Below are 25769 nucleotides of genomic sequence, written 5' to 3'. Positions count from 1 at the left end.
CGATGACAGCTTTTGCTTGTTCTCGGCAGAAGAGCAAGTGTGCCCATGTTTAATGGAGCCCTAGAAGCTGCTGCTTCCTTGGGAATGGGATCACTTACGAACCAATAGAGGGCACATTCAACACCAAAACTGGCCCACGAAAGCCTGCCTGGAGAGGGGGATGTCTTAGAGATAGTCATGTCGTCACTTTTAAATTGTTACAGCGTTTGAAACTGGGTTAAGTAGACGGTGCTCTCCTTGAACTCCAAGTCCTTTTCTTAATCTGTGGAGCTCGCCATCGTCCCCAGCACCGGCCTGGGTTCCAGTCCTGCTCTTCTGTTGACAGCTATGGGATGTCGGCTGCATCGTTCAACCTCCAGTCTTCACATAAGTGAAGTGGGGAGAGAGCCACATGCAGACCGTAAGGTTTTGGTGAGGGTTAAAAGATTCATGTAGGGCGCTCAGTACAATTCTTTTACAGGAGCTTGGTCATCGTTACGGATTGCAATTATTTTGACTTTTTTTTCTATCATATTCTGAGATAAATCATTTTTAGTTTTTATATATATATATATATATATATATATATATATATATATATATATATATATATAAAAGAACAAAAGGAAACGGACTTCGACTCAGTAAGGGATGGTGAGTCACTGAGAATGTTTCAGGCGCAGGAACGACATGATAAGATCTATGCTCCGAGAAGATTAATTTGTCTGTAGCTCGTAGGCTGACCTGCAAGAAGAGGGTACTGAGGTAGGTCTGTCAGGCAGGAGGCTGACGTAAGTGTTTCAGCTGCTCAGTACAACATGGCAGCCACCGGCCACATGGGACCATTTAAATAGGAATCAATGAGAATTAAATGACAATTTAAAAATTCAGTTCTTCCTACACAGTAGCCAGACTTCACATCCTCAGCAGCCGTTGTCCAGGGGCTGCTACAGGGAGAGCATACATTTCCATTCTTCTAGTAAGTTCTGTCAGACAGCACTGGCAAAAAGCAGTGGTTCTCCTACCTCAGGGGCATCAGAGTAAGCTGGAAGTCGTGTTACAGTAACGACCGCTCAGTTTAGTCTTTGATTCAGGGTGAAGTCTGAGGATCTGTTCCCTTAGAGCCTGCTGCTGCTCTGTGGACAATAGATGGAGAAACACTTCTCAGCCTGTGGGCTGGGAGAGAGGGGATCTTTCATCACACATAGAAAAGTACACGTCTCTTCCGTATGTTCTAGCTCAGCCCCTGTCAGGTTTGGATCCAGCCTCTTCCCGGCTGAGAATCCGGGACCAGTCCTGGGGTTTTGGACTGGGGCAAGGTGTGCATGGGAACTTGCTGTGGATGTTCATTTTTGTTTTGTTGTTGCTGCTGTTTTGTTTTGAGACTTACATGTTCCCAGGCTAGACTCCAACTTGTTCCAGTAGTTAGGACAGCCTTGAACTCCCCACCTTTGCCTCTCCCTCCTAGGTGCTAGGAATGCGGGTGTGCACCACCACGCCTTGTTCACCGTAGAGATTTGTCAGGCAGGCGCCTTCCCCACCCAGCCACACGCCCCCCTGCCCTGTAGCTGCTGTCGTGGAAACCAGAGCTACATGGGAGTGTAAGTCAGAGTTTGGGCACCAGAGGGGTATATCACAGAGCAGAGAAGGGTTCATCAGCTCCCTGTCACCCTGCAGTTCACCTTCTGAGTTGTGATGGGGAAGAAGGAGGGGGACAGAAGCTTTGAGGACCAAAAAGTCAAGAATTTGCTGCCTTTGTTCTTCAGTCACACCTGACAAGTCTCTCCCTGAGGCAAGAAGAGATGACTCATGTCTAGCTGCAGGGCCCGGGTGGCGGGAAGAGCCTTAGGGCACAAGTGACAGAATCCAGTAAAGTAGGAATTGGGGAAACAAATCATTTAAAGCCCTTCCACGTTATAGAGGCACAGTGTTCTGAAGAAAGAAACATTCTAGGGCTTGCTTGCATCTCAAGTGGGTAGGCTCTGCAGGGCATCCCTTTCCTTCTGAGCATGCTGGCCAGGCAGAGGTATTGGGGGAGGGGTCTGTGCAAGGATGCACTTCGTCTCTGCGAGCCTCTTGGAGATGAGCATCAGATTTATATCAGTGTCTGGTTAGAGTTGGGCATTCTTCCAGAAAACACCACCAGTCTTTCTCCAGCAGATAGCAAGTAGCTGTGGCCTTCTTGGGGTAGAGTTTCTTAAAGTCCCATCTGTTTTCCTGGGATGCTCCCACATCACAGACATCCCCAGAGCTCAGTGTCTAAATGCCTAGGTATGTCAGAGGTCCCCCAGAATCCTCTTGCAATGTCGAGGATGACATCGTATGGCCAGATGGTATCTTAACCCTTAGCATGCGTGGTTTGGAAGTGCGTTTGAATGAAACATGTGTATCTCTGCGTATGTGTGTATGTCTAGTGGCAAAGAATAGGGGTGGTGTGGGGAGAGCTCTAAAGGGGCTATCATGAATGGCTTTGGGATACGAACAGCTCAGAAAATAGACAGTGGGAATGAATAGCAACTTCCCTTAGACTGGGCTCTTTACTTTATCATCCACACATATCTCTGTCTTGTACTCATCTACCCATCTGTCTGTCTATCTACCTATCCATCTATTTGCCCATGTAGTCAACTTCCCATTCATCCCACCACCCATCCATCCAATCACCCACCCATCCATCCATGCATTCAACCCATTCCCATCCATCTACCCATTCGACTATCAACCCATCCATCATGTAAACATCGAACCATCCATATGAACATTTGTCTGTGCAAACATCTATCACTCTACCTACCTATCCACCCAGCCACCCAGCCACTGGTCTGTCTTCCCACTCATCTATCCATCTGTTCATTTACCCATCGATCCATGCACACACACAGCACCAGCATCTAACTACAACTCCATCAGGCATTTATGATAGATGGGTTCACCAGGAACATTTTCCTGTTTTTCATGGCTTCTGTGCTACCGAGGATATTTGACAGTATATAACAGGGAGACATTTCTCTGCTGGGACTCCTTCTAACAGATTGTTTCTTACCCCATTGCCTCTGTACAACAGTAGAAGAAACAGAAAACTTATCTTCCTGTGACAGCTCTTTCCTCTGACTGCCTGGGGAACATGACTTGAGCATGTGGCTGTCAGGTTCTCAAAAATCCTTTGAGTTCCATGACTCAGTGATGTGGTTAATGTAGATAGGGCTCCTCTATCAAAATGAGGGGCCCATTGAAGAAATGAGAAAATATGCACTGTTTCTCCAGAGAAGGAGAGCCAGACCGCCTTCCTCAGAGCTGGGGAGGCTTCTGTCCCAAGCGTCTGGAAATTAAACCCATCACTTAGTGATCACAGTGAGCAGACTGCATGGCTTCTGGCTTTTGCTGCTTGGGCTGTGCAAAGCTACTGTGAACAGTTTTGATTGAATGTCCAAATTAAGCTGCCAAGCAGCAACTCTGCAGCTCCAGGGACCCCATGTTAGTATTTATGTCACATCTTTAGAAATAATCACATTCGAAGCAGCGCCCAGAGCCATGTCATCTGCCACCGCAGCAGAGGGGCTGGGGGCCGCTTGCTACATCTACTCAGGACCTAGGCAAAGACAGAGCCTCATGGGTACCTTATCTTGGTTCTTGCCTTGAGGGTGTGAGTGAGGAAGCATTAAGCCTTGTTTGTCCCTGTTCTCCCTCAACAGGGAACAGGAGGGAGGCGGTCTCTAAACAGGAAGAAGCAAAGCTGACTTTTTGCCTGCTACATTCCCAGAACAGATGTCCATCAGTATACAGAAAGACCCTCAGGGCTAGCCTGGGGAACAGATGTTCATGGGGAGGGGTTCTCTGGTCTGACAAGTTTCTCTTCTGTCTCCATTTAGCCTCACATGCTCTACAATGTCCAAAGTGACAAACATTACATCTTAGAAGGACCCAGCCAGGGAATCGCCCTCACTGCTGCGAACTTCCGGGTATAAGGAGACTGAGCTTGAGACCTCAGTGGGCACTAATTCAAATGCTTCCTAGGCTGAGGAGAGACCTATGTGCTCAAACTGTGACAGTCTGGGGTCAGAATAGATATAGAGAGACCCTGAGAATTGTAGATCCCTTGAGTTATCAGGGCACTTGTGTCAAAAACAGTTAACACTAAACTAGGTGCATTGGGTTATAAAACTGCCCACATTTCCAATTTCCAGACTTTCAGGAGAAGTCAGTTATGGAACCCACACGTTTCATGAGTCTCACACAGTGACGTAGGCTCAGAACTCAGGAGAATGAGAGTTGCTAAATCTTGGGGCATTCAAGTTGCCTCTGACTCCATTTTTTTGTTTTATTTTAACAAGGACTTATACTATTAAAAAGCATGTGTATGGGTCTGTGCGTGAGTATGTGCGCCTTAGTACAGGTCACCTGTAGAGACCATAAGACAGTGTTGGGACTCTTGGAGCTGGATTTACAAGTAGTGGTGAGCTATCCAGTGTGGGTCCTGGGAACTGAATACAGGTAGCAAGCACTCTTGACTACTGAGCCATCTCACCAGCCACTGGGCCATCTCTCCAGCCACTAAACCATCTCTGCAGCCACTGGACCATCACTCCAGCCACTAAACCATCTCTCCAGCATCCTGAAATTAGTTTGTTAAAAGTAATGGCACCAAGCCTGCCCTCACATTACAGAAGGATTCCTTTCAGATCTGGCCTAACTTTTTCCTTTTTAATTAAAAAAGTAATTCCTACTCAACCAAGTCTACACATTTAAGTGTTCCTTCTTGTAAATTCCCACCAAAATGACTGAGATTAAAAGTGGAAAAATTTGATCGGAGTTATAAAGTAGAAAAATTATGTCAATCACATACTAGAACCTTTGGGGCTTTCTCTAAGATGCAGTCAGACTATTCTAGCTAATTGTACATTCTCCTTCCCAACATCGAAGCCTCCTATTTTCTTCTTTCATGCGATTGCACTGGTTGGTACTTCTGGATGGATGTTAAATTAGAGCTGTGATGCTGGGCATTCTTAATTTGATTGTAGTCTTAATAGATATTCCCCTTGAGGTTTACTAGGAAGCATGATGAAAGCCACGGGTGCATTTATTACATCGAGAAGCGCATTCCTCTCTTCCTTTTTCACTAAGTGTTAAAAGAATTGTTCCCTAATTTTTCAGTTGTCTTTTAAATCATTGTTAAAGATAATTATATAGTTTTTCTCCTTTGACCTAGTTTTATAGTGAAAAATATAAATAGACTTTCTAAAAACTATGAAATGCTTCTGTTTAGAGAACATACGGTCAAAATCGAATGTTTGAAAGATCACTTTGGGATATGGAGGATGGGGTGGATAAAGTAAGATTAAAGGTCAAAAACCAACCAGGAGGCTTTTCATTTTATGAGGAGAGGAAAGACTGAGTGTCTAAGCAGCTGCCCTAGAAGGAACTGCAGTTTGTCAACAACTCATCCAAGCCAAGCACAATGCCAGGTTTCAAATACCACAATCACCTGTGATGGTTAGTGTTAATTGTGTGTTGTAAACAACAAAAAATCATTTGGGGGATGGCCTTTGGGTTTGTTGTAGGTGACTCTTGATATTGTTAATGGAGGTGATAAGATCTGCCCACCGTGGGTGGCACCATTCCCTGGACACCATAGAGAAGAGAAGCTGAGCAGCATACATCCCCTTCTGCCTCCTGATTGTGCATGTGATGTCACAATCTGCTTCAAGGTCCCGTTGCCTTGGCTTTCCTCCCTGACGTGTGAGCTAAATGCATCTCCAAGCGTCATGTGTTCACCTCGCTCGAACCATGAGCTAAAATAAACCCTTCATTCCTTAAGTTGTTTTTGGTCAGGGTATTTCATTACAGCAATGGAATAGGAACTAAGACGTGCCTTGTGGCACTGTCATTGTTAAGCGGGATGTGGCATGGCTCAAGCACATAAATTGATAAAGAGATGGGACAGACAGATTGTAGTTACAATACAGATTATAGTTCTTAAACCCACAGGAAGGGACAAGTGGTTTTCAAATTCACTTGCACAGGTGGGTGGTTGGTGGGGCACTCCCTAAAAGTGTCCTTGGAAACAAGGGATGAAGTGAGTGTGGTGGTCTGAATGAGATTGGCAGCCATGGACTCATCTATCTGGACACTTTGCCCATAGTTAGTGGAGCTGATTAGAAGGATTAGGAGGTGTGGCCTTGTTGGAGAAGGCGTGTCATTGCAAGAGGTCTTTGAGGTTTCAAAATCCTGCACTGTTTCCCCGCTCCTCTCTTGTCCCCACCCCCACCTTTGTGCTTGTGAATCAGATGTAAGCTCTCAGCCTCTGCTTCAGCACCATGCTTGCCTGCCTGCCTGCTGCCATACTGTCTACCATGAAGGTCATGGACTGTAACCCTCTGGAACTGTGAGCTCACAAATTAAATGCTTTCTTTCATAAGTTACCTTGGTCATGGTGCTTTATCACAGTCACAGAAAAGTAATTAAAACAGTGGGAGAGGACAGGGGATGATAAATATGTTGGCCATGTTGACTTTAGTGTTCCTATAGGACGACCAGTGCAAGCTGGTCAGTGATGACCCCACACAAGGTAGAAGCTCAGTGAAGAGATACAGTTAGGTGTTCTCAGTATTTAAACAAGAATCATGATCATGGGAGTAAAACCCTGTGAGAAAATACAGAAAGTTTAAGACTAACATCCAATTCTTAGCTTAACGCAAAGAAAAAAATCTCAAGGGAAATTAGAAAATATCTTTGAACTCAAGGAAAAAATGAAATACAATGTACTAAACTGTGGCATCAAGATAAAAAGATGTTTAAAATTAAAAAAATGTGCGTGTGTTATATGTGTTTGTTAGTATATGTGTGTGCATGTGCATATGCATATGTGGTATATGTACTTGTTAGTGTGTGTGTATGTGTGTGGCATGTCTGTGTTATATATACTTGTTAGTGTGTGTTATATAGACTTGTTAGTGTGAGTGTTATGTGTGTTATGTAACTTGAGTGTGTGTGGTTGTATGTGTGTGGTATATGTACTTGTTAGTATATGTGTGTATTATTTGTACTTGTTAGTGTGTGTGTGCTATGTGTGTTACATATACTTGCTTTGTGTGTGTGCTATGTTTGTATGTTCGTGTGTGTATTACTGGATAGTGTACATGTGCACATGTGCATGTGCCTATGTGTGTAGAGGCCAGAGGTAGACATTGGCATCTTTCCTCATTCTCTTTCCACTTTTATTATTTTCAGTCAAGGTCTCTTCCTGGACAGGAAGCTCACGGACTTAGCTAGTCTGGCTTCAAGAATCCTCTCATCTCACACTCTCTCTCACGACTGACTTTAGACGCTGTGCCTAGCTTTTGACTTGGGTTCCAGGGATTCAGATTTAGGGCCTCATGCTCACAGGCACTTCGCTGACTGAGCCATCTCCTCAAACCATAAAATAAAAATTTTGTTGGTGAATTCTACCAAGCACTTAAAGAAGGAATGATAAGAATTCTTCTTAAGAAGTAGAGGAGGAAGAAACCCTTCTCTGCATGTTTTATGAGGCAAGCATCGCTCGGTCCTAAGAACAGTTGAAGCAGTACAGGAAAGCTCTAAGCACATAACCCTTAAGAAAATAAATACAGGAGTTCAGCAAAACATTTGCAAACCAAACACAGCAATCTATGTCGAATGTAATGTTCCCTAAGTAAGTAGGCTTTACCGTGGTAATTCAACACAGAGTCATTAACCGAAAGTCAGCGATATGATCCTCCGTGTCTGTAATCTGAAGAAAAAAACCCAGTAAATATAGTATCTGATGCAGAAAAAGCATTCGACGTTATCAAATACCTAGTCACGAGCAGTGACAGGCTGAGGGCTTCCTCTGCCCAATACAGGGAATACAGAATGTCTTCCTTCACCCTGCTTCAGCATGTATTTGGAGAGCTAGCCTGTGTGATAGGACAAGAAAAGAAAGAAAGCAAACTAGAAACATAAGACCTTTCTCGGTACATAGGAAACGTGAGCATCTAAGTGCAGTTTTATAGGAAATCTACAGACACATCCCCAGAACCAGTGACTGCATGCGGCTACATTGCAGGCTGTGTACTCACCACACTGCATTGCACATATAAACAAAGAACGATGTGAAACAAAACTTTAAGAAATACACATCAGATGAAGTATTCAAGTACAAATCTAATAATGGATGTCTCAATCAACATGCCAAAAATTATTTTAAAAGTGGAAATAGTGTTACACAAAGTAGTGCAGAGTTCTGGGTCGTGCTTCTGGGTCAGAAGCTTCCACAGAGTAAAGGTGCCAGCTTTTCACTTCCTGTTTTCTTTCATTCGGGGGGGGGGCAAACCTTGAATCCGAAGTACCCCACTGAGCCACCCCAACCCAAGATCTCAGTTTTTAAAAATTGATGTGTAAACTCAAATCAAAATGTCATCTGGATTTTTAAATTATGAATAAAGCAGTTTTAGACTCCGCATGCTACTGTAAAGATTTAACGCAGCCCAAATCATTTTCTAAAGATGAAGAATAAAGTTAGGAGAGCCAAATGCTCAGCCTTGAGACTTAAGTTGAAGCTGCATTAACCTAGCACTGGGGTGTTGGTGGTAGAGAGGTTGAGGCCACAGGGCTACAAATCACTGAGGTAGAGAAGCCAGAAACAGCCACAGGAAGCGACCTAGTGATTTTCTGCAGCAGTGCAAAGGCGGTGAAGTCAGAAAAAGGTCAGTCTTTCAACAAATGATTCTGGAATGTTTGAATATCTATATACAAAATTAATAAATCTTAACCTCCACCTCACAGTACATGGGAGAATGAACTCGAAGCAGAGGGCAGAGCTAAATGAAAAGAAGGTGGAATTCTTAGGGGGAGGGAGGGAGAGAGAGAGAGAGAGAGAGAGAGAGAGAGAGAGAGAGAGAGAGAGAGAATGGTTGTGGTGATGATAATGGTGATGGTGACAGTGGTGATGGTGGTGATGAGTAGCAGGAGAAAGAGAATGGGAAGGATGAAGAAGAAAAGGAAGAGGAGGAGGAGGAAGGTTTATTTTTAATTTTGTTGTTTGATATTTGTTTTGTGACACTGGGCATTAAACTCCAGTCATGATGCACTCCTTTTTAGTTTTTACTTTGAGGCAGGCAGGGCCTCATTAAGTTACCCATGGAAGTTCTGAGCTTTGATCCTCCAGCCTCAGCTTCCTGATCATTACAAGCCTGTTACATTACATGCCACCAGGCGTGGCTACAGGCTGCAAAGCTAAACACACTCTTGCTTCAGTCAGGACAACATTACTGTGGCAAGTCCACTTGTGGAAAGATGCTGATACCTTGGGGAACTCGGGAATGCAACTTAAAACAGAGATGAGATATCATTACTCGTCTATAGCAATAGCTTAATAATCAATGATGGTGACAAGTACGGTTAGTGCCATATGTTGGCAAAGGCACAGAACTGCCATCCGTTACTGAACAGGAATGCAGAAGGCACAGTCACTCTGGAAACATACTGCTGTTAAACAAGGTTCAACATACATGTAACCATGTAACTTGTTGATCCTTCTTCTGGCTAGTTCCATTGGAAACAACTCACATGTGCTCTCAAACAAGGTTCAACATACATGTAACCATGTAACTCGTTGATCATTCTTCTGGCTAGTTCCATTGGAAACAACTCACGTGTGCTCAACAGCCAACAGAAAAGCACACTGTGGTACATCCACACAATAGAACATTACTCAACTGTGAAAAGGACTTATTCATATGCATAACAATTTGGATGACTCTCAAAGGCATCATGCTGAATAAGAAGAGTCGCTCTTGAAAGGATTCATAGTGTGTGGTGCTATTTATATATTCAATTGTTGAAGAGAGAGCTGTAGTGATGAGAGACAGATGAACAGCAGCCTGGCCTAGTGGGTGGAGAGGATGGTGGCCACCCAGGAGAGGTTTGAAGGATTTCTCTGAGATGGCGGAACTGTTTGTGTCCTGTGTTCGTGGTGGCTTATATCAATTTACCCATATGTTAAGATTCACTGTAGCATGAAACAACCAAACCAAACAAAACAAAACAAAAATCAAAAAGACCTGTAAAGTGCTATAGGCAGGAAGCATAAAAGGGACACACAAGAAAAGTGGTGGGCAGTGGTTTGAAATGAAAGAGGGTCTTCCTAAGAGGGAAACGTCATCAAATGAGCAGGAAGGGTAGCATGGTGCTAAAAAATCGATCATTGATTAAGGTGTCTCGTGTGCCTGTGTGTCTTTCATCTCAGCTTGTCATGAACTTGAGGGTGACCTTGAACTTCTGATCCTCTTTCCACGGAGTGCTGAGTCCATAGGTGTGCTTTGCCTCTCTTGGTGTATGCACTTTTGGGGATTGAATCCAGCCTTCGTGCGTGCTAGACGGGCATTTTACCCACAGAGCCACGTTTCCAGCCCTTAGAAAGCTATTTAAAACAATACAATAAATAGAAATGCATAGGAATGGCCAGCTGAGGACTCCTACTGAAAGACAGTGTTAAGTGATATGGAAGCAAACTGGAGGCACGCTCCGAGCTATCCAGCTATGAAAAGATAACTGTAACCACGAACAAAGATGACAGACACGGGAAGCAAGAGGCATTTATTCATGGGGAGATGAGACCAAATGTTCCTAGAATGAAGGCCAGAGCAAACGGAAGATTGCCTAAATTTGGGATGGAGACAAACAAGCGTTGAACTACACCCAGAGGACGTTTCAGTTATGAAAGAAAACCGGACAGTGGACCTAGGGAGAAAACATGCCAAACAAAAGCTCCATTTTAGTAAGAAGTATGAAATTTTCAGAAATACCACGACACTTTTGAAACCACTCTGTCAGTCTTTGACAGGCAGAAGAGGTTTGAAACTCTGAAATTTAATATTATACTTTAAATAACTCTCAGCTTCCTCTGCCTTGAGCCTTGAGACCTTCAATAAAGAGATTCTCTCTTCTTGACCAATATGCACAGACTTGGTGATATAGTCTCCTGCCAGAGAGACAGGAATACGGTGGCATGCCACCTGCAGAGGCTCTGGAAATGTCTCACTCATCATCCAGTGACAGAGTTAGAGGTTCTTTGGCACCTACAGTTCTCTTGGACACATGGAACATCTCGGGCTCACGAGATGGAGCTGGGAAGCCAGGTGACTCCTAACAATGGAAATCATGAAATGCCTTCTGTCAGCCGTGGAAGAGGAAGTGAACCAGGAAACCCAATAGGGTGACTGGAAGTGTAAGGCTCAAACTGTGGCCAAAGACCAGAACTGCATGGTGACGTCAAGCTGCCTGAGGCAAGCATCACCCAGGACCTTGCTGAAAAGTGTCCCCCTATGGGCAGGATTTGGAATAAAAGAGAACCATGTTAATCCCTCTGTGGGCCAAGGGAAAGGGAGCCACCAAGGAGGGGGGCTTGGATGTAAAAAGAGCTCAGAGAAGGAAAACTAGAATCCAAACTGTCTGGAAGAGAGGCTTTTGAATGTCCCTATCATATAGAAAAGAAAAATGTCTGAGATGATGAAGGACCTAGGTATTTTGAGTTGATCAATACACAATATATAAACATGCTAAACTATCACAATGCATCCTATAAAGATGTGCAATTATTCTGTCAATAAAAGAATTTCTGAGGGCTCTTGGGAATTCACAGGCGATGCCATCCCAGGCGGAAGCTCAAGGCACTAAATTGGAATGGAAAGAAGCCTCTGGTAACGAGGGATGGATTTATCGCCTCTGACTTCAGGCCGTCCATCATCCTCAAGCTGCCTCCTCTGGGGTTCATTTGTATGAAGATCACGTTGAAAGGATGCTGTTCCAGTCCTGAAATTCATCGTGGTCGTTGTACATTTTCACCATACGACTTGGTCTGAACTCTCTCTATGGGGGAAGGAAACAGCATTCGTTGGGCTTCTCCATGAGCTTCTCCTCCTCCCTAATGTCATCGCCCTGGTAACTAGGGTGATGTACAGTGCAGATACAGAGTGTCTCTCTCCCCAAAAGGCTTGTGTGTTAAAGGTTAGATCCCTTGACAGTTGGGACTATAGATGACAACTACGATCATCATCATGGATCAGCCCACCAATGAGTTCACAGCTGAATGGACTTTTAAGAAATGGGGCCTAGATGAAGGGAATGGGTTCCTGGGGACATGACTATGAAGGGTAAAGCGTCTCCCTCACATCTTCCAGTTTTTCACGCTGGTCTGCAGATGCCATGAAGAGAGAGGCTTTTTACACAACACCCATCTACCAGGGTGTTTCTGCATTGCTGTGGACCTGAAAGGAATGGGGCTAGCCCAAGAAACGAGTGATAGAATTGGCCAGAATAAATTCTTTCTCCTTTTAGTTCATCTCTCTTAGGTATGAACATGTGTCTGTGTGTGTGCATGTGAGATATCTATCTATCTATCTATCTATCTATCTATCTATCTATCTATCTATCTATCTATTTGTGGGCGTGCATGGGTGTGTGTGTACCTGTGAGTGTGTATATATTGTATATGTATTTGTGAGTGTGTGTGTGTGTATAAGTATGTGGCATATGTATTTGTGACTATGTAAATGTGTATGAGTGTATGCATGTAGTGTATGCATTTGTGAATGTGTGTGTGTTTCAGAGAGAGTATATGTATGAGGGCATATGAGCATAAGTGTGTCTGAGCCCGTCTGTGGAGATCAGAGGTTGACACTGGGTGTCTTTCTTGATTACTCGAGAGGGTCCCTACTCAACCACCTTACTGTTTGAGATGGGTCTCTCACTGAACCCGGAGCTTGCCAATTTGGTTAAGGTAGCCAGCCAGTGGACTTCAAAGGACTATTTGTCTCCATGGTCTCCTGCTAGCATTGCTCATTTGTTTATTTTTGTTTTGTTTTTTAAAATAATGCAACTGAGGTTCTGAGAAGTCTTTTGACTTAAAGCACCCAGTTAGTACGCTTCATGGAGGAAGGGGAAGTTAAGCTTGGGTCTGAAATTATCGGGCTAGCTACCTCATCCTCCACCTTTTCCTCACCTGCCGTGGCTTGACAGGCTCTTCTCTCGATAGACACGATGACAGTCCCAGCTGGAAGCTTGACTCAACACGGATAATCAGACATGTGACAACTGTGCCTCTGCCAGCAGCCCTGGGAAGCCAGCTGTGCCAGAAGCCTGTGGGGCCTTGACACGCACCAGATGACTTGGGTCTGCATGCGGGCTTCCTGAAGCTCCACGTTTGCTTGCTTTGCAATCAGACACCTACACAGAGTGGCCAGGGAAGGGGTTGGGGAAGGAGAGCCGGAGGTTGTCAGGGCTCACAGAAACACCAGAGAAAGGTGGTGTTAGAAGTGCAATGGTAACAAGGAAGCAGAAATCAAGGAGACACAGACTGTGACAGGAAGGCTAAATTGCTTCCTGTGGAAGGCGTGGCACCGTGTGGGGGACTTTTAGCTCTCTCTTTGATAAACACTTCTTTACGCAAGCATTTTTCATGAGTCATCTGAGAATAAGTTGGGGTCATGGTTCTCACCAACTGTAAAATGTCCCAATGTATATTTCTTAAAAGTAAATATAAAAAAAAGTAAATATAGTCTTCAATATGTTTGTCATATGATTATCTAAATGAGGAAAAATAACATACAGCACTACGGAGCTAACTAAAGGTCCAAGGAAAGTGTCAGCCACCAGGACATCCCTGAAATTAGAGGCCAGGACTGGGTAGGAAGAAATGTTTTCATATGTTCAGTCAGTGTTTGTCTCTACAGGCTGGGTTTCATTAAAGGGGTATCTGTTGAAGGAGTTCCACTGGTCTCAGATAGGACATCAGGACTCTGCCCTTACCATACAGCCTGTCTCTAGATCCTGTAATAAAAATTATAGTTTTGAAGCACCACAGGAAAGATCCAATTGCCCTGTACTGTCGTCAGGGGAACAGAGGGAAGTCTCTGAAGGCCAGGGCAATGGATTCTTGGATGCTATCAATACACAACTGAATAACATAATTAATAGAAGAATGTATTTTGCGTGTAAGAAATTCAGACTAGAACTGATGTACTGGCTGATTTTGTGTGTCAACTTGACACAAACTGGAGTTATCACAGAAAAGGAGCCTTAGTTGTGGAAATGCCTCCATGAGACCCAGCTGTAAGGCATTTTCTCAACTAGTGATCAAGGTGGGAGGACCCAGCCCGTTGTGGGTGGTGCCATCCCTGGGCTGGTGGTCTTGGGTTCTATAAGAAAGCAAGCTGAGCAAGCCAGGGGAAGCAAGCCAGTAAGTAACATCCCTCCATGGCCTCTGCATCAGTTCCTGCTTCCTGACCTGCTTGAGTTCCAGCTCTGACTTCCTTTGGTGATGAACAGCAATGTGGAAGTGTAAGCTGAATAAACCCCATCCTCCCCAACTTGCTTCTTGGCCCTGATGTTTGTGTAGGAATAGGAACCCTGACTAAGACAACTGACAAGACCAATTTTTTATTTTGCTTCCCACCTCCAAACAGCCCTTTCTGTCCCTTCAGACGTAACCAGTAGTTAAAAATTATTGTGTGTATCTCTTGGGTGCTTACATGTGTGCATACATGTAGGCTTTATAGAAACGTGCTTTATTACACCCCTCTTTAAAACACTGCTTCTCACCCGTCCCAATACTGTGTCCCTTTAATATAGTTCCTCATGGCGTGGTGACTCCCAGCCATAACATTATTTTCACTGCTACTTCATAAATGAAATTTTGCTACTGTTATGAATCTTTTTGTAAATATCGGATGTAGGACCCTTATGGGAGACGTGACCCATGGTTGAAAACAAGCACTTTAGAAGATTAGGGGTGGGGGTTTTTAAAAGGACTTGGTTTTAACATAGTCTCAAAATGACAGAAAAGATGCAAGGATGGCATAAAGACCTCTTGTATTTTCTTCCCCTGACTGGGTAGGAGTGCCTCAGGTGCCTCGTGTCTCTATGTCCCTCATGTGCCTACGTATTCTACCGTCTTCTACATTAAGCAGTTTTAGATAAAGTTATTGTTTTTTCTGAACCACTTGAGAGGTCAATAAGGGATTGTGATTCCCCACTGACCTCAGAATACTTCAGCATGTATTTCCCAAGGTCAAAGATGTTCTCTTAAGTGTGCAGTCTAATTGTCCAAATGGGGAAGTTTCACACTGGCCCACGCCTGTTACCTAATAGTGCAGATCTCGGTTTCATTCACGGAATCATGCAGGCCTTTTCCTTAAACACTGACTTTATATTGCAATCCCTTCTGTTTCTTGTGTCTTCAAAACCTGCATGCGTGTGGACAGCCCAATGTTTTTAGTGGGTATGAAGTTACCCTTAGTATAGGTGTCCACTAGCTTGTGTAGACCTTTCCCCTGTGCAGGCCGGTTTTTATCCTCCATGTTGCAAGCACCCTTCACTTGAACGTTTGTGGCTGTGGCTTTGAATCACTGTCTCAATGCACATAATGAAGACCTGTGAGGACTCAGAATGTCAAGGAAACTTCCTTTAAAAAAAGTTTTAATTTAATTAAAAAAAAGCCTTGTTATTTATAAAATTCAGTACTGGGACCATAAAACACCATAATTCTTGAGACTTTTTAAAGAAATGTTTTTCTTGCTGGAAAGGAGGGTTAAACTGTTTAGGGAAATTCAATATTGTTGGTGCTGTATCCTCCCACTCCGTGCCAAGGAGCCTGCACCAGAGTATAGTGGTTTGGCTGGTGTTGATTTGACCCCACCTAGCTCCATGGTCAAAACAAGCCCTGTTTTCCAGCTCAGCGTGTTCTTCTCCTGTGCATTTAGCAAACTTCCACCAGGGGGGATGGGTGCTATTTCTGCTTTATGTGAGGCATAGCGTCCCATCTGCGCTGGCTAGATTTCAGCAAAGATAGTAAAGACACGTTTATCAAGAAAATCAAAGTCGGTCTCGCCAAGTGTGGTCTAGAGAGGTTTGCTTCCTCAACGCACATTCGGCCTTCTCACTGCCGGGAAACATGAGCTGACTTTGAAAGGCTTCTGAGGGGACAGGCTTTTGGATCTAAGCCTGGAGCGTCTGTCAACTGCTCACGATCCAGTGGTTTTAAAGTAGCCATCTTCCCGGAGATATGAAAAACAAGAGCTCTGAATCCACTGTACGCCACTCAGTCCCAGAGAATTTTAGCCGCTTTGATAGACAGGATAGAGTCGAGAAGACAGAAGAGGAAGAGAGTTTGAGAAGGGTGGCCAGAGAGGAATGTTTGCTGTGAGCAGGGAGAGCAGAGGGTGAAGGAAGGCTGCAGTACACTTCACAGCACACTCCAGCAGAGAGCATTTGGTGAGAATCCTAAACTCAAAACAGAGGACAGCCTCCTAATGCTTGTCATCACGGTGTTGGTTTATATGAAGCCCAGGGAAGTGGCCTTCCCAAAGAGAAGAAAAACTAACTATTTCTACATGCGTGTGTCTTGCCAATCAACCAGACAGACAAGCTTATGGCCCCTCAGAACAACTCAGTTCATGTTTTCATGCAGATCACTGTGTGAGCAAAGTGTCATTCCCAGACTAGAAACTGGCACATGCTATTTTCCTTGGAAGACTTGAGAAACGAGAGAAAATAACAGTTGGGGAAAGCATCACTCAGGAGCCGTGTTACTCCATGTGTGTTCCGTGGGCCAGCAGCCTCCACCTCACCCTTGTTAGAAAAGCAAACGAACACGTCTCACTCCAGCCTTACTGAGCCAGCATCAAGTCCATGGGGGTGGGGGTGGGGGAGGAACAGGAATCGTGGTTGGGAGAGCTTTAGAGTTCTTTTGTGCTGAGGTTTACAGAGTCCTCTTGATGAGGTTTCAAAAAGGAAGGTCCAATGCATGGTTCCCACAAAGAAAGTAGACCTAGTGGCATAGGCTGTCATCTCTGCTGTTCAGGAGTCAGAAGGAAGAAGATTGTAAGTTCAAGGCCAGCCTGGGAAACTGAGCCCTTGCCTCAGAATAAAGAATGAACAGAAGTCCGGCATGTTGTGAGATCTTGAATTCAACCCTTGCATTGCAAAATGAATGAATGAATGAATGAATGAATGAATGGCAAGTGTGGTCAGAGGACACTGACTAAGAACAACGAGACAGCAAAGAGATGGTTCATGTTTATTATTTTCTCAGTTCTGCAGCAAATACTCTTTGTCTAAATTTACTGTTAAATCAACATTTTATTGATCAAGAAATCGAGGCTGAAGGCTTACAGTAAGAGCTAGGGAAGAGCCTGCCCCACAACTACAACACTATGTGTCCTGGCTACTGTCTTGATTTCAATACAGAAGTCAATTATGCTTTTAACAGACTTGGTTTCACATGTTCTTTGTGGACAGGATCAGCATCTTAGGCTCTCCCCAGACTCCTTGGAACATACCAGAATGTTTAGGGCGTAGTAGGAACCTGTTCACTGAGTTCATGGAGTTAAGCCAGAGAGGACTATTTCCTGCTTTGGGGAAGTAACCTGTGTCTGAGATGGAGAGCGAACTCAACCCAAGTCTTAGCAGAAGAAAACCCATCCGTATCTCTGGTAATCAATTACTCTGTCCTGACACCTATTGACTGTATAACTTCCTGTCCTGCTTCCCTCCCACCCTCCTTCCCTGGTTCCTGCTTCCTCCTTCCGTCCTTTCCCTCTGCTTGAATGTCCACACGTGCTTCCTCCCTCCTCTCCTCCCTTCCTCTCTTCTTTTCTTCCGTTTCTTCATTCTTCTTGCAGTGGTCAGCTGATTGGTTGTAGGAAAATAAAGATATCTGAACTTAACCATGATTTATATTTTTGTCAGATAAGCAAAGTAGAAAGAAACCGGTGAGGAGATTGAGAGTGCTTTCTGGGGAACCAGTCTACTATACCCTAAGATCCATGCCCCATGAATAGAGTGGAAGCAAGAGGGAATAGGGGCTTGGCGAGTATGTGTCCGGTTAAAGACGATGAGTCTGGTCCAGTGAGTTGATGGGTGAGAGAAGACTTGTTGCCAGGGGTAACAGAATTCATGACATGGAAACGACATGTGGTGTAAGACTGGGGTCTGTGACCTGTACCCTCTGTGGAGAAGACCTGTGATTGGGCGGAAATAAACATTATAGGAAGTGAAGGGGGAGGGTTTACCCACTGTGTTTCAGTCTTTTCACCCTCTTCTCTGTTGTTCTTGTCGTCTTGAACTTGTAGAAATCTTGGTTTTCATGTGTTGTTGCACCTGTGCAACACTGAGGGAAAGTGTGGAGTAATGGCTGTGGGAATGGGCATCACCGTCTCAGGTCTGCCTCCTGGGATTGCTTTTTTTTTTTTTTCAAACCTTGACACTGTTATTTCAGCTAGTCCTGACCCTGTCAAGAGATTTTCATGCTATTTCCAGATACCTACAGTGACCTTGTGGTTTTCTTCTTTCACTTGATGAATATATTAATAATAGATTTGCCCAAATGTTGAACCCGTCTTTGTATTTCCAACAGGAGTCATACATTTAAGCAGTTGGTTTCATTCATTTTTAGGCTGAATGTATTCTTGGATTTTCTTGCCTGAGATGGTCAACACTGTCTTTAAGTTGTTTAACACTCTGTCTTACATTCCATGCAGGCCGTGTTTTCTGGTCCCCTTTTCATGGCTACCTATGTTTCTATCCTTTAAACTGATGTTGATCAGCTTGTCAGTTCTCAGGGCAGACCCTTCTCACTCATCTTCTTTCTGGCCTACAGCATCTTTAGTGATCACCCCTCATTCTCCTTCCTAAACCTTCATGTAGGAGCCTTCATCTCAGGTGGGGCCAGCTATAATACCGTCGATATTTTCCCGTCATTCTCTCTGTGGACTTTCCGGATGTTGCTGCTATATGACATATGACTAGCATGTGTACCCTCAGTCAGACGGCAACTCTGTCCTTTTCAGCCTTTTCTTTTTACACGAAGATAGCATTCACAGTGTTAAAGTAACCGTTCTCTCTTGTAAAACACACACTTCACTGCACTTTCCACTTACAACACGGCAACTGTCATCTGTCTACTTAGTGAGTTTCATTATCTCTAAAGAAAAGTCTGCACTCATGGGCCACCTCTTCAGTCCCCTTTCCCTCTACATGCAGCAACATCCTCTGTATGTTCTGTGTATGAGAACAGCTTTAGGGAGAAATGGTTTATTTTACACATAAATCCCATTTGTGGTGGAAGGGGTGATGGAGGAACTCACAGCATGGCAGACAGGAAGCAGAACAGAGCAGTCACAGGAAGTGGCCAGGACAACATCTAGCACTCCAGGATATGCTCCTAGTGACTTAATTCTCCAACCAGTCCCCACCTTCTACAGTTTCACTGCCTCCTCAGAGCTAATTCCTTTTTGTTGTGCATCAGTGGATTAGACTATCCATTCAGTCAGAATCCTTGTGGTCTAATCATCTCTGTAAATGTCCTCACAGATGCATCCACAAATGTACTTTCCTAATGTCCCAGTCCTTCCCGGTCAATTAACCATGTCTCAATGGAGACTGACCATCGTACAGATGTTCCATCAACCGCCCATCAAGAAAATGCCCCCACAGTCATACCACAGGCCAATTCGGTGAGGGCATTTTCTCAATTGAGGTTCCTTCTTCCAAAAAGGCTTTAGCTTGTGTAAAGTTAACATAAAACTAGCCAGCACACATGTTATGTACATGTGTGAAGATATTCCAAAGAAGCCTTATTTTGCATAATTAATATATGCTAATAAAGATTTTAAGAATAATTTTTAAAAAGCTAATATGGAACAGATTCTACAATCTTGTCAGGTTGTCTCATTCACATGCCTCTAGCTGTTGATAGTAATAAAATTAAAATTCCTGTCAAGCAGGTGTCGTTCTCAGGCCCCTGCTGCAGGTGTGATGCCCGGGACCCTGCTGCAGGTGTGATGCTGCAGGTGTGATGCCCGGGACCCTGCTGCAGGTGTGATGCCCGGGACCCTGCTGCAGGTGTGATGCTCAGACCCCTGGTGCAGGTGTGATGCTCAGGACCCTGCTGCAGGTGTGATGCACGGGACCCTGCTGCAGGTGTGATGCTCAGACCCCTGGTGCAGGTGTGATGTCCAGGACCCTGCTGCAGGTGTGATGCTCAGACCCCTGGTGCAGGTGTGATGCTCAGGACCCTGCTGCAGGTGTGATGCTCAGGCCCCTGGTGCAGGTGTGATGCCCGGGACCCTGCTGCAGGTGTGATGCCCAGGCCCCTGCTGCAGGTGTGATGCCCAGGACCCTGCTGCAGGTGTGATGCCCAGGACCCTGCTGCAGGTGTGATGCCCAGGACCCTGCTGCAGGTGTGATGCCCAGGCCCCTGCTGCAGGTGTGATGCCCGGGACCTTGCTGCAGGTGTGATGCCCGGGCCCCTGCTGCAGGTGTGATGCCTGGGACCCTGCTGCAGGTGTGATGCCTGGGACCCTGCTGCAGGTGTGATGCCCGGGACCCTGCTGCAGGTGCCAAAGGCATCACTAATGGGTACTTAAACGTTTTAGACATTGCTAATGTTGAAACTGCCTTTTGTTTTTCAGTAAGAGATGCTAAAAATCTGGTACCTATGGACCCCAACGGCTTGTCAGATCCCTACGTAAAACTAAAACTGATCCCTGATCCCAAAAGTGAGAGCAAGCAGAAGACCAAGACCATCAAATGCTCCCTCAACCCGGAGTGGAACGAAACCTTCAGATTGTGAGTGGAAATCTCCATGACCCAGATGAGTGACAAAGGCTGAGATACAGGCCACTAGGACTGGGGCATTCCCCTCTTTTCCCTCTGTCTCCCTCCGTCCTCTTCCATCTGGATTCCAGGATTATGAGCCAGGAGAAAATAAAAACATTAATACAGTTAAGACTGCTGGTAGTGTGGGAAGGTGGGTGGGGTATAGGGTTGGGTGTGTGCTGCTTGGTGATAGTTAAGTAGTGGGGCAGAATCTCTAGGTTATGTAGATGATGCTGTTTGCAGCATACTGGGAGAACTGTATCAGCTTTACTTTAATGTCTTCTCTAATGAGGAAGAGTATGAGGGTCCTCTTCTCAATGTGCCTGGGCCAGTGGTTGTTAATAGTAGCAGATGATATGTCCTGAGCGGGTATGATGTACAACCAAGCACTAGTTAGACAATCTGACTAATAATCTCTGGTTAGTTCTTTCCTATTTTATGCATGGGGCTTGCTAAAGAGGTCCCTTGGTAATTAGAAGGCTGAGCAGGATACAGCGTTCTGTGGTTTGACCCCACAGGTCGTGTTGTAGCCACAGGCCGGTAGCATGGTTTTCGGGAGTAGCCTCATACTCTTGCCTCTTTTTCAGGATAAAGCAAGGACTACCTGAGTCTCTCAGGAATTTGTCACAGAAAAGTGTCCCCTGAGACACTAGCGGGAGGTTTCTCCTTGCAGTCTCTGCTTCATATTCAACTCATAGGTGTGCAAATGCAGACACATGCATGCCCAGTGATGTCTTGGGTATTGGAATTTTTCCTGGTGACTGTCCATGGGAATCAAAACAGAGACAGCAGACAGAGATGGGCCTGCTTTTGTTGGAACTGGCCTAGGTCCCCCACCTGAGCCACAGCTGTCAAACAGAATGAGCCCCAAACCCAGAGGAATAGAAACCAAGTGTGTCTCCTGCAGCAGCTCGTGACAGCATTTCTACCTCAGGGTCTCATCCTTTTGTACATTTCGTCTATCTGCTCGAGAAATCATGATGGCCTCAGCGCTCTCTCTCTCTCTCTCTCTCTCTCTCTCTCTCTCTCTCTCTCTCTCTCTCCCTCCCTCCCTCCCTCCCTCTCCCTCCCTCCTCCCTCCCTCCCCTCCCTCCCTCTCCTCCTCCCTCCTTCCCCTCTCTCCAGTCAGCTGAAGGAATCAGACAAAGACAGAAGACTGTCGGTAGAGATCTGGGATTGGGACCTGACCAGCAGGAATGACTTCATGGGATCTCTGTCGTTTGGGATTTCAGAACTACAGAAAGCCGGCGTGGATGGCTGGTAAGAAGGACTCTGCATTGGAAACAACAATTCACTTCAGTCCGTCAGACATGGGATCAGATATGGTTTCCTTTAAAGTTGCAATATGAAAACAGAAGCCCAAGGCGATGACTCACAGCTTGGCGAGGCCTTATTTGGCTCTTCAGTTCACAGAACAGCAATTAGCTGGGACTGGTGGCATGGGCTTTTCATCCTAGCTCCTCAGAAGACTAGGACTGGGGGGATGGCAAGGTGAAGACCTGCCTGGACAGCTTAGTTAGGATTTGCTTCAAAATAAAAAGTAAAAGGGGGCCTGGGCGATGGCTCGGTGGTGAGGCACCTACCCACATGCACGGTCGTTAAGCACTTGCTATGTAAGCACAAGGACTTGAATTCAGATCCCCACCACCCATGCAAAAGCGGGCAGGACAAAAGCAGCATGTATCTGCTACCCCTGCACCGGCATGGCAAGGGGGCCAGAAACTGGGGGGCAGGCAGAAACAAACACACCACTAGAATTCACTGGGTGATGAAGACACGATTCTCTCTTGGCCACAGTTCTTACCTAGTTTACCACCTCTGCCCTAGGGCACACAGCTTTGTGGTACTAAAGACATCTTGGAGTTTCCCAGATAAATCTGAGCTACCCATTGTCCAATCTTGACTCCTTAAGGAGGTGTGTCCTTGTTGACAGTGCCACCCCAGCCTGTCCACTGTCACCAACAATGGTTTGTTTCTTCTGGAGTTTTTTCCTTTGCTCCATTCTAGTGCCAGAACAAAGCGTCCTCATCCAATATTTTCCAACAGGGAAGTGGGGTGGCCCCATGGGGGTCCACTTTACAGTCACCAGAGTAAATGAGTAAGGATCAATGATCTAACCTGGCTTCCCAAACATCACTTTGGGGGAAGTGGTGATTGGAGCTGTTCTTAGTTCTTAAAGATAAATTATCTCCTCTCAAAATTGTCTCACTTAGGACTTCTTCAGTTCCCAGTGAAAGAAAAGACAAATCAAACTGACTTCTCAAGAAAGAGAACAACACATCATCCAGCCCACACATCCCCATTGTCCACCTGATAGCCTCCTAGTCCCTGCCCCCTATTTTGATTTATCTTGGGTTCTTACTCAAATGGACAAAATATTCTAATCCCTAGGGGGTGCATCAGGAAAGATGACAGGTGTGTTTTGTGGAACTCATGGGGGAGCGGAGATAAACCTTGAACAACAAATTACTCACAACAAGTCAAAGGCCATGTAATGAGAGAGGTGACATGGACAGGAGCATGCTGGGGTTGCTATTAAACAAAGCACAATTCAGAAGTGGTTAAAGACACCATACTTAGCCGGATTGTAGCGCATGCGTTTAATCCCAGCACTAAGAAGGCAGAGGCAGGCAAATCTCTGTGAGTTTGAGGCTAGCCTGGTCTACAGAGGGAATTCCAGGATAGATAGGAGTAGAAAGAGAATCCCTGCCTCAAAATACCCTCTTCTCCCAAAACCCCTCACCATGCTTGTAAAGTAATGATCACGAGTCAAGGCTGTCCCCAGCTCACTACTGAGGACAGAAGCCAACTCCATGGGAAGATTTTATAGACTAATGTCTAGGAAATTGGTGTTTACATTAAATCTCTCTCTCTCTCTCTCTCTCTCTCTCTCTCACACACACACACACACACACACACACACACACACACACACACGTAAATGAGCAATGGAAACCCAGCCCTGGGGCTCTGTCATCTATTAGCCTGAATCAAAAGATGGACTTAATGCACTTTTCCAGAAGTTGACAGGATGAACTTTGCAGAACAGGGGCCACTGGCACGCTGTGACTAAATTAAACAGAGTGACACAATGGGCGGAAGGAGCTGCTTAATGTGACTAATGCCAGTGTGACAGGAAAAGTCCAGTCGTCCTTTCTCCCCTTCATTATTTTGGATATGTTTCCCCGCCTTGTTCTTGACTTCATGGACGCACAGACAGGGTGTCCTCCCTCTGCAAGCCCATGATCCTGCAAGAAGTGAGGCAGGAATAATAATTGTAATAAGAATAGTTACTACTGACTGGTTCTGACTGGATGCCAGGCCCTGGGCTGAACACACAGCACAGGAATCCTAGGCACTGGAAAGCATGGCTTCTTTTGTGAAGACTGTCCTTAGACTTTTTCAGACCATCCGTGTGGCCATGGAGTAGGCTTCTTTTGCTGGTGGTGCTTTCCAGGCTTCTCTCCAGTAGAGTAGCCATTCTGAACAGCATCTCAGACCCCAAGAGCAAGTCTGGCCCCACCTCGATTTGAGGCACCTTACTGGCTTCCTGCTTGCACCTCAGGTTCCTGATTTCTTCCTCAGCAGGTACAATGCCTTCCAGCCTCAGGTTACATCTGGCCCTGTTTGTTTGTTTGTTTGTTTGGAGTTTTTGTTGTTGATGATGGTGGTGGTGGTGGTGTGTGTGTGTGTGTGTGTGTGTGTGTGTGTGTGTGTTTGTCCCCCCGACCCCCACCCCCTCGGTGCTTCTGGAACTCCTTATTTCTGAATTTCCTTCACGGAGAGATGAGAGATGGTGTCTCTGCTACAGGTAACCCTCCCTCCTCTAGCACAGCTGCTCTGACAGCACAGTCTATGAAGGAAGGAGATGCAGGGAGCCATCCTCCTTCTAACTCCCCACTCCTTTCTTTCCCAGGCCAATTAAGATGTGTGAGGAGCTTAAGTCCATTTCAGAAACAAAGCTGGTTTTTTTCTTTCTTTTTTTCCTGCATCTCTAGTTTTGCTCTCTGAGCATTTAGCCCAGCACACACAACAGCCTTCTGCTTGGGTAGCCTGCCTGCTCTACTCAGTTTTAAATGACAACAACAAAAAGACAATTGTTTGCTTAAAACAGTTGTTGACTGAAACAGTTTTCCTGGGAGAAATTTACCAAAAGCTATGCATTTAACCCAAGCAAAGAGAAAGGCAATGGAAAGATGTAAGAGACCTGGATATGATAATCAGAAGAGTTGCTTAGCATGCACAAGAGCCTAGTGCCTGCCCCAAAGCCACTCATACTAGATATGTTGCCACAGGCCTGTAATTCCAGCACTGGGAATGGGGAGGCAGGAGGAGTCAGAAGTTCAAGATCGCCCTTAGCTATAAAATGAGTTCAAGGTCTACCTGAGCTACAAGGTAGACCCCCCCCTTTCCCTCCCTCCCTTCCCTTCTCTCTCTGTATGTCTTTCTTTCTCTCAAAAAAAAAAAAGTAGAATTACTAGTAATAATTTTTTTAAGGCATACTGAACACTGTGTTTCAGCTAGACTAGCCAGGAAATTCCCCAGGTACCTTCTGTCCCTGCTTCCCAGCATTGAGATTGCAGCCTACGATGCCACACCCAGGTTGCTTTGTGTGGGTGCTGTAGTTCTAAACTCAGGTACCTTATGTTTGTTCAGGAAGCACTTTACGGACGGAGCTAACTTCACAGGCCCCCAAGAGAGCCTTTTAACACGCGCCCATGTTAAGTCACAAGCCACCTTGCAAACTCAGTTCCTTCTCCAGTAGGAGGTGGACTCCTCGCTCCTTCCTGCTGTGTCATACAGCTACCTGTTGTGTGATGCTGACAGTGCTCCTCTACATCAGTAACAGGTCTGGAAAAAGTCCTCCGGCCAAATATGGATGTACAGCTGGTGCCTCTGGGATTCCGTTACAGGAACACACTGTACAGACTTGCCCCGGGGAGCAGCAGGCTAGACCCAAAGCTCAGGGATGCAGAGGGCTCTGCCACCTAGATTTGGGTTAGTACAATCTATGATGCCCAGATCACGAGGAAGTCTACCGAGTGTGTCCTGGTCGTCTGGTGATGCTTGACTGGGACTTAAAACCATGTGGCAGAACCCACAGAGGCAGCTGTGGAAGCCTCCAGATGTGCAGCACC

At 45.4% G+C, this 25769-nt stretch overlaps 1 protein-coding gene across 2 annotated transcripts in view; it reads left to right on the top strand.

Annotated features, from left to right (window-relative positions):
- Positions 1–25769, top strand: part of Prkcb (protein kinase C beta) — a 335946-nt gene that overhangs the window by 208023 nt on the left and 102154 nt on the right. For both annotated transcript variants that reach the window (XM_032892724.1, XM_032892723.1), the window contains exons 6-7: positions 20445–20601; positions 21757–21891. In XM_032892724.1, the coding sequence (XP_032748615.1) occupies positions 20445–20601; positions 21757–21891 (292 nt within the window). The remainder of the gene's footprint in view (positions 1–20444; positions 20602–21756; positions 21892–25769) is intronic.

The sequence above is a fragment of the Rattus rattus genome, chromosome 2 (genome assembly GCF_011064425.1).
Source record: "Rattus rattus isolate New Zealand chromosome 2, Rrattus_CSIRO_v1, whole genome shotgun sequence".
NCBI classification, from domain to species: Eukaryota; Metazoa; Chordata; class Mammalia; order Rodentia; family Muridae; genus Rattus; species Rattus rattus.
The sequence above is the reverse complement of the archived record's forward strand: the minus strand, read 5'-3'. Positions and strand labels throughout refer to the sequence as shown.